At 58.8% G+C, this 11905-nt stretch overlaps 2 protein-coding genes across 3 annotated transcripts; one reads left to right on the top strand and one right to left on the bottom strand.

The window, feature by feature from the left end:
- Positions 1-3251, top strand: LRRC55 (leucine rich repeat containing 55). Of its 2 annotated transcripts, none has more exons than XM_052695458.1 (3): positions 1-752; positions 1244-2153; positions 2227-3251. In XM_052695458.1, the coding sequence occupies exons 2-3, from the start codon at positions 1511-1513 to the stop codon at positions 2460-2462; spliced, it is 879 nt and encodes a 292-aa protein (XP_052551418.1). In that variant the 5' UTR covers positions 1-752; positions 1244-1510; the 3' UTR covers positions 2463-3251. The 2 variants fall into 2 exon arrangements, with proteins under 2 accessions (XP_052551418.1, XP_052551419.1); XM_052695459.1 differs by having other exon boundaries at positions 1-2153; positions 2227-2462; positions 2684-3251.
- Positions 3252-7811: 4560 nt separating this feature from the next.
- Positions 7812-9287, bottom strand: APLNR (apelin receptor). The gene has a single exon (XM_052694597.1). It carries the CDS (start codon positions 9198-9200, stop codon positions 8088-8090), a length of 1113 nt encoding a protein of 370 aa, XP_052550557.1. The 5' UTR covers positions 9201-9287; the 3' UTR covers positions 7812-8087.
- Positions 9288-11905: the final 2618 nt, after the last annotated feature.

Genomic DNA, 11905 nt, shown 5'->3' with positions numbered 1-11905 from the left:
TTTTTTTTTCCTGAAAGAGCTATTTGCATTTAAAGAAGCTGACTGCAAGTGTGTGGTGGGGGGGGGGGGGTGGGGGACAAAATACCATATGAAATGAGCAGAGTAACAGTTTTTAAATGGGAACGCAGCCCTCACACCACCACCCCTCCCCCAGGCCACCAGGTCTGTGCAGCCTGGGTTCATTGGGGTGAAGGCAGCTGGCTGAGATCACTAATTTGCTCTTATTTTCTCTTCTAGTGACACGTATTTTGCTTCTGTTTTAAGACCTGGGAAGCCCTGGTTCACCCCATCCTACAGGGGTGCTCCCTGGGGCTAGGGGTGCAAGGAGGGCGGCTAGGGACCAGCTGGGGTCACTGCGCGGCCAGGTGCCACCTGTCATCCTCCATCCCACACAGTCTTCCCAAGCAGGATGTCCCAATCGCGGGGGCATTGCTCCCCTCTGCCGTCTCCATCGCTCTGCAGCTCTGCATCCTGCTCTCCTGTTGCTCAGAGATGTGGAGGCAGTTGCTAAGAGACACCGAAACGTCAGTATCTGGCCCTCAAGGAAAAAAAAAAAAAAAAAAAGGAGAAAGAGAGAGACAAGGGAGGACGAGGAGGAGGAGGGGAGGAAGGAGGTGGGGAAAGACCTGCTCTGATTGCCAGGCTCGGCAGCAGCCTTGGCTGCAGGAGCCACGCACCCAACTTGACGGACCCCCATCTCACCGCCCGAGCCCAGCGGCTGCTGAGCTGAGCCCCTCTTGTCTCCAGGCAGCGTGAGTACCCGGGGATCCCGCAGTCCCCCGGCACTATTGGAGGGATTGGCGGCCGTGGCAGGGAAGGAGGGCAGCAGGGGCGGTGGTTTCCCCTGCACAGTGGGTGAGATGGGGAAAGAATGGAGCTGGGGAGGGCATGGGTGTGCTGGGTGAGGGAGGAAGGAGCTAAGATGGCCAGGCAGCGGGGGCAGAGCAGGCCGGCAGTGGGGCCGCTGGGGCAAGGGATGCCGTGCGCTGGGAGGGGGCTATCCCTGTGGGGGCTGGCAAAGAAGGCATCCCTGGCAGCGGGCAGAGCATTGAAGGTGGGGACCCCCCTGGCTCTGCTAGGACAAGCCGAGTCGGTGTGGCTGGGCCCTCCGTTTGGCTAAAAGCACGGGGGCTGGATGAGGAGGGGCACGGGTTCATGGGGATGGTGTGGATGCCCCATGAGCCACACAGCTCCAGCAGGGCTTGCTGCTAGCTTGGGTTTCTCTCACCCCTCTTTTCTGCAGGCAGCTGCAAGCAGCCCGCACCGGCCCTGTGGGGAGGCTCAGTGGGCCCCGAATGTCTCTGGGATGCCCCAAGTGTCGCTTTGCTAGCTCAGAGCCTGGGTGCGGTCCCAAGTGCTTCCTCCACCACTGCCAGTAGACTTTGCTGGGTGAGCCTTTCCCCGGCTGGGATGGCCACCGCACTGTGACGGCAGAGGATGCTGTCGCGGTGCAGCCGGCAGGCTGTCCCCGCACTGAGGCCGGCTGGCATGGCACACTGCAGGCTCTGAGATGGGCCTGGGGGCAGGCCGCCGGCCCACCATGCTGCTGGGCCCCTGGCTGGTGGCGGTGGTGGCGGTGGTGACGGCGGGCGCCGGTGCAGGCTGCCCGGTGCTGTGTACGTGCCGCGGGCAGGCGGTGGACTGCAGCGGGCAGCGGCTCTTCTCGGTGCCCGCCGAGCTGCCCTTGGACACCGGCAACCTCAGCCTGGCCCACAACCGCATCGCCAGCATCCCGCTGGGCTACCTGGCCTGCTACGCCCAGCTGCGCGTCCTCGACCTGCGCAACAACTCGCTGGCCGCACTGCCCGCCAGGCTGTTCCTGGGCGCCCGCCGCCTCACCCACCTGGACCTCAGCTACAACAACTTCAGCCTGGTGACGGCCGACATGTTCCTGGAGGCCAGCGAGCTGCTGCGCCTCGACCTCAGCCACAACCCCTGGCTGTGCACGGTGCACCCCAGGGCCTTCCGCGGGCTGGCGCAGCTGCGGGAGCTGGACCTCAGCTACGGGGGGCTGTCGGCCCTCAGCCTGGACGCGCTGGAGGGGCTGACGGGGTTGGTGACCCTCCGGATCGGCGGCAACCCCTGGGTGTGCGGCTGCGCGATGGAGCCCTTCCTCAAGTGGCTGAAGAGCCGCATCCAGCTCTGCACGTCAGGTAGGTGGCCCCGGCACCCTCTCCGCGTCCCCACCGGTGGTGTTGCCAGCTGCTAATGTCACTTTCCTGGCAGATTCGCAGCTGGCCAAGTGCCAGGCTCCCCCCGAGGTGAAGGAGGTGCCCCTCTTCTCTCTGACGGAGGAGAGCTTCAAGGCGTGCCACCTCACCCTGACCCTGGATGACTATCTCTTCATCGCCTTCGTGGGCTTCGTGGTCTCCATCGCGTCGGTGGCCACCAACTTCCTGCTGGGCATCACGGCCAACTGCTGTCACCGCTGGAGCAAAGCCAGCGAGGACGAGGAGGTTTAGGTATGGCCGGGGAGGCTGGGACAGGGGCTCATCCCTCTGCCCCCAGCCAACCCAGCCTCCCCTGCTCCCCACCGCAGCCCCACTACATGGCGGGGACACTGTGCCTTGTCCTTGTCCCCTCCCACTGTCCCCTGTGCCTGGTTGTTGTGGGGAGACCGGGGAACAGTTCCTCTTCTTTTGCCCCAAAATGGGGGATTTTCACTCTGGCTGGTGCCCCCCAGGACCACTGTCACTGCCATGAAGCTGAGCTGAGCTTGAAGCCCCAGCTGCTGGGACAGTGGAGGCGGCAGCAGGGGGGTGCAGGGGAGACCCCAGACCAGGAGCTCGGGGAGACAGAGCAGGGTCTGCAGCCGGAGCAAACCCCATGTGAGAAAGAACCCCAAAAGCAGCACGTGCCTTGGGGGATACTGATGCCCACTGCCTGGGGAGAAAACCACAGAAATCGCCGCTTTCAGCCCACAAACAGCACTGGTAGAGCAAGAGCCAGCAGCCTCCTGTTCCCCAAATCCAGCTTGTTCTCTGCAGCTAAGGGCCAAGCCCAAGACATGGCGCTCATTGGGGACAGCCCCAGGTGCTGGTGACACTTGCCACAACTTGGACATGCAGACAGCACCAGAGCTACAAGCGTTGAAGCCCCGCAAGCATCTCCTTTTACCAGCCACTTCCTACTCCTTCCCCTTCTCCTCTCAAGTTTTGTGCAGGTTTTGGGCCATACCTGGCACCCAGCCTGGCCAGACAGCTTGGGGAACCATTGTTGGGAGGCAAAAGGAACTCCAAAGAAATGAAAAACCCACAAAGCTACTGGCCTCTCTGTCCAAGCAGGGTGGCCACTGCTCTCATGTGTGTTTTACGCTGTCTTCATGGCCATCCCTGCAGAGCGTAGGGCTGAAAACTGACTCTTCCACTCCAGCTGTAAAACTCCCGCAGTCACGTAGCACTTTGCTGCCAAGATATGTTTGCTCCCATCCTTGCCCTCTGAGGGACTCTGCTTGGGACAGCCCCCCCACCCCTTACACCCTCCCTGGAGCCATTCCTCCTGCCAGACACATCTCAAGGAGGGGCTTCCCGTGAGCTGTTCAGTTTTCTCACTGTGTTTCCCATGCGTGTAGCTGGAGTGTAGATGTGCCATTTATAAACAAACCGACCAAAACAAAACCAAAACAAAACCACAGGAAAAATGGGGAAAAATAAGGCAACTTCTGGCTTGGTGACCCCATTCCCATGCTGAACCGGGAGCCCTGACTGCAGCGTGGAGAGAAGGCTGGGTGCACATCACAGCAGTCCCTGTGCCATGGATCCATGGCGAGACTGAACCTCTGGCAGTGCTGTAGCTCCAGGCTGCACGCCACAAACCCCATGCCTGTAGGAGAGTAGAACCCTCCCATGTTGTTTCCTGGGATAGGGGCACTTGGAATCCCTTTTTTCCTTCTTTTCTTTTTGCTAAGTCTTGTCTCTCCCTGCCAAAGCAGCCTCTGAAGACCATGGACAAAACGTGCATTTCCTCCAGCAGTTCCAGACCCCACTATTGGGCGATAGAGGAGAAAGTGTAAATGCTAAGCTCCCAATATCCATGAATTCAACCAGACCCATTTTCTGCCTTTCTGAAGCAAAAGGGCCTACCTTCACACTTCGCCTTCCTGCACGGTGGGCAGGGGACCGAGGACGTTGATGATCTGCCACTTCTGTCCAACAGCAGTCGGTGCTGGTGCATGACCCTGGGTGCTGGGTCCCCACACCACTGTCCCTGTGTCATGGCCATGTCCTGTCCTGCAGCCTGGGGATTGCAGGGCGTGGGGGCAGCCGTCGGCCTCCTCCTGTCCTCTTTGTCCTTCATCTTTTTCCCTTCCATTCCCTCTCCCCTTCCCTTCTCTCTTTTCTTCTCCTCTTTCTATCCCTCTCTCTTTCCTCCTTTTCCCTCTCCTCTCCCCTTCCCCACGCTATGCCAAGCACTGCCAGACGGGGAAGGAGAGGGGGGAAATGCTGAGTTTGAGTCCCCCGGACTTTGTACAGAGCACATTTTATAAACGTGTACTTTTGTAACAGTGAGCACTTTTTCAGAGCTGAACCTCAACAATAAAGAGCACCAGTGCAGACTGAGTCAAGGCCAGGGTGGGCACATGGGCGTGCGGCAGCGGGGGCACGCAGGGCCAGCCGGGAAGGAGGTGGAAAACAACCTGCAGAAGGCATCAGCCTTGTTTTCCCCTCCCTGTGCTTCCTGTTATTCCTCCGACAGCACCTCCCAGCGTGCAGGGCCCAGCTGTCAGTGATCAGGTCACCGCAGTGTCACCCAGCTCCCTGGGACAGCTGGGCCCCTCAGACAGGGACCACAGGTCTGTTCCTATGTGCTGGGGGCCCAGAGGTCGGGCAGCAGCTGTGCCACGTCCTGTCGGTACACATCGCTCTGGGGACAACGCTGCTGAATGGTGGCAGCCCCAGCGCTGGCATACCTTCCCACTGCCCGCCCCACGGCTATGCGTCTGGTAGGGGGGACTCTGGACAGGACCACCCTATGTGTTGGGGACTGGCAGCACCCAGCTCAGCCACTGCAGGGTGCTGAGTGCTCCTCTGTGGGCCCTCCTGCCCTGCTGTGCCCAGCCAGCCTGCCACTAATATCACCTGCCAACCAGCCACTGCCCATCCATCCTTCCATCCATGCCTCTAGTCCCCCTGCCCATGTACCCACCTCTCTATCCCCCCTTCCATCCGTCTGTCCCTCCCTCCATCCTCCACTCATCCATCCATCCCTCCAGCCATCTGTTTGTCCATCCTTGCATCATTCCCTCATTCCTCCCATCCTCCTAGCAATGAATCTGTCTTTCCAACTCTCTCATTCCAACCTATTCCCACTCCTTCAAACTCATACCCCCATTACTTCTAAAATATGCCCTTTCAAAGCCTGTAGGTCTTCCCAAGCCCTTTTTTCTTCTAACACAGACCCCAAAGGGCTGCCCAATGCAGGCACAAATTTTGTGTAGTGGCTTGCAACGTTATGTGACAGGGACAAAACAGGGCAAACAATGATCAAAATTTCCCCCTTGCTGTCTCCTCTAGGGCAGAGCAGAGGAAAGCAGACATTTCTCACCTGATAATTATTTTCTTGGCTATTTCTAAGTTCCGAGGTCTGTTGAAACCTCCTCTGCTCGGTGAGTAAGCGCACTTCTGACAAATCCACATTTCCAGAACAAATCAGGGCTGCCCCCACCCCACTGCGACGCTGGGCCCCTCACCTGGGGCTGCAGGCAAAGCAGAATCCCCTCTGTTCCACCGTTTGCTTTGGGGAGGAAAGCGTGAAAGCGTCAACAAGGAGGTGACTTCAAAGGCAAACCAGGACACCTGGGGACATCAGCCAGCTTAGCGCGCTGTGAGATTATTTTTGCACCCCTGGCGGGACGTGGGGCTGAGCCTCCCAGTTGGAATGAGCTGAGAGACTCCTGGGGCTGCTGTCCCCATCCCCTCCCATCCCTACTGCTTAATCCATCAGCCCTATCTCACCGCTGCAGCCTGTGCACACATTTGGCTCAACCCCATGTGGAATAACCTTTTTGCCAAAGCTTCATCCATACCGTGCATGACTTGGGGTCAACCAGCCCCCCATGCCAGCACCTCCGCTGCAGGAGTGGGCTGCAGCGAGCCACAGCATCACATTTTGGGGTGTGCGTCTGACCAAAACCCACTCCACTCCCTGGCACTTCCAAAGAATGTTCCTGGCTGCACAGGGATCCAGCAGGAGCTCCCATCCCCCTCACTGTGTGTCCCTCCATCCCCCTCTATCTTCCCTCCTCATCTTTCCTACACTGCTTTTCCCCCAGCACTGCTGCAGGAAGGCAACACCTTCCTTATCTCCTTCCGACGGTTGGTCCGAGCCCGCTGCCCCTTCCCCCTCTCCGGCCTTGTTTTTCTGAAGTGTCGCTGCATTTCCCCCCAGAGACTCCTCAACTGAACATTTCCCTCCTCCAAGGGAAAGGGAAATCTCCAAAAGCCGGATAGAAAGTCCACAGTTCCCGTCTCCGCTGGCAGGACGCCCTGCATCGATTTCCGCACCCGGACACCCTGCCCGGGAGGAAGCTGCCCCTGCTGGGCTCCGAAACAGAGCCCCAGTGCCCCCCTTCCTTGCCTGTTTATTTAGGGCTGGTGGCAGGAGCTAGGGATGGATGGATGGATGGACGGATGGATGGATGGATGGATGGGGGGTTGAGGATTTGGATGGATGGATGGATGGATGGAGGGATGGATGGACGGAGGGAGGGAAGGAGGGAGGGATAGGAGTGTGAATGAGCAGGAACCGGGGATCTCTTTTTCTTGCTTTTTCCAAAAAAGTGAGGCTGAAAGAAATCTTGAATGAAAACACACTTCTCCCCCAAATTTTCCTTTGGGCTGTGGCCTCAGATGCTGCATTTCCACCACCCCAATTCCCCTGGCTTTAAGCCCAAGAGAGAAACCAAGGGGAAACCCCAATCAGCACCAGCCAGGGTTCAAAGAGCTGCCATAGACTGCCCTCTTGGCTTGCACCCACTTTGCACCCCCCTTTATCCAAACCACAGCTCCAAGGCCATCTCCTCTATTAACTTTGCTAAGACAAAGGGCCTTCCCCAAGGGGTGATATGCTTGGCTGGGCTGGAGCCCAAAATGATGCCGTGGCAATAGGAAGGTCAACACAAACCCCACAGCCCCACCGCCAAACAACGGGAAGCTCTACAAGGAACTCAGTAATGATCCTGCATCCTTTCCAAGTGGGAACAAAAGCTGAGGAGACAGGATAGTTAATCGTGAGTAAATGAAGGATGCAAATAGCAAATAGGGTGAAGATTTATTTAAAGCGAAGGCTCAGGAAGCGTCTGGGGCTGGAGATGGAAACGAGAGGACCATGTTTTGGTGGCTCATCAAAATCCCAGGCTATCGTGGGCCATTGTCCTGCCTGGCGCCAGGGGAGAGTGAGGAAGGACAGGGCTGCGGATAGGGAAGGTGCAGCCCCATGGCAGCCCCATCCCATGCTGAGCTGGAGGCAGTGGTGGCCGGGCTGGGGCAATGTCTCCTGGCTCTGTGAGCATTGCAGCCCTGGCATGAGTCACCCAGGGTGGATTTGGCCTCAGATAAAGGTAAAAACCTAAAAAAGGGATTTGGTAGGAAAGGACCTGATGCAATCAGGCTCTCAATCAGCTCCCACCCTGTGAGCAGGGTGATCTGAGGAGGTGGGGACTTCATCTGGTGTTCCCTGGGTTCTGAGGTGCACAGAAATGCCTCTGTGTGCACCCCCCCCCCAACCCTTCCGTGGACCAGAATAGCCCCCACCCCTCTCCATCAACCCTTCCTCCTTTCCCCCCCCTTCCCTCCCCCCCACCCAGGAATCACACACCCTACTCCTTTTTGTTTTTTGTAACCAAAATTCATTTATTTGTCACAAATCCCACAGCTTGGCCGTGCCCCTGCCCAAACCCCCCAGGGGACGAGGGGAGCCCACCCAGCCCGTGCCTCAATTTCCTCCCACACATCCCGCAAGCAGAGACAGGGCTCCCCAAAGCAAGCCAGGCTCTGGGGCACCAAGAGGAAGGGAAGGGGGGGGGCCCAAAGTATGCAGGGGCCGCCCCCAAGGAGACCAGCTCGGGGGGCTGCCAGGGAGGGGGGGGTTCAGGCACGGAAGAGCGTCTCCTGGGTGGCAGGGTCCAGCTTGCCTCCCATAGCCAGGGCCCCCTTGCCTCCAGGAGGGTGGCTGTGCCCCGAGGAGAAGCTGCCCGAGCGCTCGGCCCCGGGCCCGGGGGGATGGCAGCAGAGCAGCGCGGCACAGGCACGGCGGAAATGGGGGTCGAAGAAGGCGTAGAGGAAAGGGTTGAGGCAACTGTTGATGTAGGCGATGCCGGTGCAGTAGGGATGGAAATTGTTGAGGAAGGCGTGCAGGCCACAGGACCAGGGCAGCACCTCCACGTCCATCAGGACGTAGAGGGTCTTGACCAGGTGGAAGGGCAGCCAGCAGCCGCCGAATGCAGCCACCAGCACGGCGATGATGGTCAGCAGCCGCTTGCGCTTGCGGGGCCCCTCTGCCCGCTCGCGGCGAAAGTGGGTGGCCACGGTGCGGGCGATGAAGAAGTAGCAGGTCAGCATGACAGCGAAGGGGGCCACGAAGCCCAGCAGCGTGAAGGAGAGCCCCAGCCCCACCTCCCAGGCAGCCTCGGTCCCCAGCGCTGCCAGGCCCCCGTAGTCCATGTAGCAGGTGACCTTGGTGTCCCCCCCCAGCGCGGCCGCCTGCCGCAGCACCAGGGCCGGCAGGGCCAGCAGGGCTGCCAGCACCCACAGGGCCACGGTGGCCAGCAGCCCGCTCACCCTTGAGCGCAGCTTGGCCGTGGCCAGCGGCCGCACGATGGCCAGGTAGCGGTCGAAGCTGAGACCCGTCAGGCAGAAGACGCTGGCGTACATGTTGACGAAGACCAGGTAGCTGCTGACCTTGCAGGCGGCCGTGCCGAAGGGCCAGTGGTAGCCCAGCCAGGCGTAGGCGGCCCACAGCGGCAGCGTGACCATGAAGGTGAGGTCGGCGGCGGCCAGGTTGGCGATGAAGGTGTCAGCTGAGCGCCGCCGCTCCCGCCCGCCCTTGAAGATGGTCCAGAGCACCAGGCCGTTGCCCGCCGTGCCCAGCAGGAAGACCAGCAGGTAGATGGTAGGCAGCAGGGCCAGCGACAAGCCCCACTCCTCATATTCGCAATCGGTCTCGTTGTCCCCTTCGGTGTAGATGTATCCCGTCTCCTCCATGCCGCCAGCCGGGCTGGGTGCAGCTCAGCTCATCCCCAGGCTCACCGCCGACCTCCTCCGGCCCTCTGAGCCCAGCCCAGCGAATCCCACCGCGTTACCTCCCCTTCCTCCCCGCCCTCCGCCCCCCCTCCTCCTCAGTAGGATGGACAGGATGGGGGAGCCCCGTGGGAAATTTCACAGCTCCCCCCCCCGCCTCCCATCTGGCTCTCACCCAGGTGTCAACACATCAGCCCAACAGATAACCCCGCTCCCCCCCGCGCAGGGGCTCGGTGCTGCAGCCCCACAGCCAGGCGTAGGTCTGCTGCCCTGCAGGGACCTGGAAATTGGATTTCACATTTGGCATTTTGCACTGGGGCTGCTGCACCTGGGATGGCTGCATTTTGCATTTGTGACTTTGCACTTGGGACCTGGCACTCGTTGCTTCGCACTCGGCATCTTGCATTTTGCATTTGAGGTTTGGCGTTTTGCAGTCATGCCTGGCACAGAGGGGGCCCAAATTGCCAGGGCCACACGCTGAGCACAGCGTGTTTGGGAGCCTGTTGTGCGCTGACACCTTCCCCTGAGCGAACAAAGCTGGAAAGTCACCTCCCAAGAAAGAACCACGGGGAGGGAGCAAGAAGAAAGCACTGCCAGGCTGCAGGACAGCACTGTCCCACTGAGGCTTCACTCTCACGATCGCAGCTTTTGGTTGGGAAGCTGCTGAAGGGATGCCAAGGTCTGTGGCTGATAACCCTCCAGCCTCTGCTGGGCTGAGAGAAGCAAAAGTTTGGAGCTCAGAGCCTGAAAAACAGAGCCACGATGTGCCTTTTGCCCTTAGAACTGATGAATTAACACAGGGATCTGTGCAGCCAAGAGTAGAGGCAAATCCGTTGGACTGCTGAAACACAGGGCAGACCCGAGTGCTCTCTGAAGTTAGGGAGGAAAGGACCAAAATCTGACTCAGCCCCACAAGAACAAATGGGGCATAATCAGGTTGGAGAGGAAGATAATGAATAATGAAATATTCCAATTACCTGGGACATAGTCAGCTTCGGAAGCCAAAGTTAACCCTGTGAGGTAGGCAGGTTGCAGCACTCTAAAGCCTGCGGTGCTCGGAGGAATTGGAGACAAAGATGTTAAAACTCAGTGCAGAAGTGTGGTGGCTGCTGACTCAGATTAAAGTAATATGGGTTTTTTTGAAGAAGAAGAGACAGAACTGCTCAAAACCCAAAGGCAGATAAAGCTGTTAGTTAAGACAGACAATAAATTGAATAAAACGGGGAAATAAAAAAAAATGTTAATTAGACCCTTGGTATCGCCTGAAATTGCTACAAAGGGAGATGTTTCAGCGTGGGGAATGAGGATCACTATTAATAACGATCCCCGCTATATTTGGCTCCTGTGGGTAGCGGGGGACAGGTAACCCTTTCCAGCCTGCTGACAGCAACGCATGCCCCAAAAGCAGCTGGGGACGAGGGTGGGGGTGGGCAATGCCCCCACTGTGCTCTGTGAGACAGCAGGAATGCAGCACACGGAGGCTCAGGGGGTTGCAGCAGCCACTGGATGCAGTCAGAGATAAGAGACTGAGATTCCTCTGTAGCTTCAGCGGGGGGGCAAAGCATCCGCCAGCCCCACCACCCTGATAAGGCTCATCAGGAGATCTCAGATCAGCTAACGGCTCGGCGCCTTCCCAAGAGCACTGCGGGTACCCAGAGCCGTCCCTCTCACTGTGGTTGGGACACTGTCCCCGTCCAATGTGGGCCTTGCTTGTTCCAAAACCCTGTGAATGCATGGCCGAAAGGACGCACTCTCACGGTGCCCAAAATCCCTGCGCCACAAGGGCAGAGCTTAAACACCTCAACGTGGGATTTGGTGACTTCCTCTCTAGTCAGCTGGAGTTACTCATATCCTACCAGGGAAGAAACAACTCCTTGGTTCCATCTTTCCATCTGTCTCCCCCTCTTTCCGCTTGGTTCGGCTCAGAATAAACAGCTTGGAGTTCCCATCACAGGGCCGGGAAAGGGCTTGGGGCACAGCCAGGTATTGAAGAGATCTTGGGGAAGGACCGCAGGGGCAGCCAGCATTTGGTGGGTGATGCTGCCCAGATTGTGTCAGGAAGAAAGCTCAGCCCTATGGCAGAACGTGGAATCAGCCAGCTCAGCTCCCAGGTTGGGTGGAGTCTGGCACAGGCTCGCCTGGGGTTGCTCAGCTTGCCAGGAAGGTTTGGGGCCAGGAGCTGTCCCCACTCCTCCTCCGAGTGGCCACAACACCCAGCAGCAGCTCCCACAGCAGGGAGGCAGACATGGAAGAGGCAGAAGGGCCTTGGGGCACAGTTTGGAGAAAGGGCGAGCACAGGAGCCAGGGAGGAGTGCGTGCACATCACCAGCAGGGTGGGTGCTGCAACTGCTTTGCATGAGCACATCTACCTTGGCCCTGTGCACAGTCCCCGTGTGCAGGAATGCTTTTGCACTCCCACTGCATTTCTGTTATCCAGGCAAGCAGCAGGGACATGGGGACAGTGAACAAAGCGAGGGTGGCACCATGCATCCCACAAGCACAATTGCAACCTACCTATATTCCAGCTGCGGACAGAGAGCAGAGAGCTCCTCCTGGTGGCAGTCCTTACACCAGGTTCCCCCAATGTTCCATGGGTACACCTCCTTTTGGGGGGGAGGGGAGGGGGGCTTAGAACCAAGGATCTTACAGAAGAACCAAGACCCCACCAA

This window comes from Tympanuchus pallidicinctus, unplaced genomic scaffold (assembly GCF_026119805.1).
Source record: "Tympanuchus pallidicinctus isolate F22 unplaced genomic scaffold, pur_lepc_1.0 scaffold3, whole genome shotgun sequence".
Taxonomy (NCBI): Eukaryota; Metazoa; Chordata; class Aves; order Galliformes; family Phasianidae; genus Tympanuchus; species Tympanuchus pallidicinctus.
This window is presented reverse-complemented; position numbering and strand designations above follow the sequence as displayed.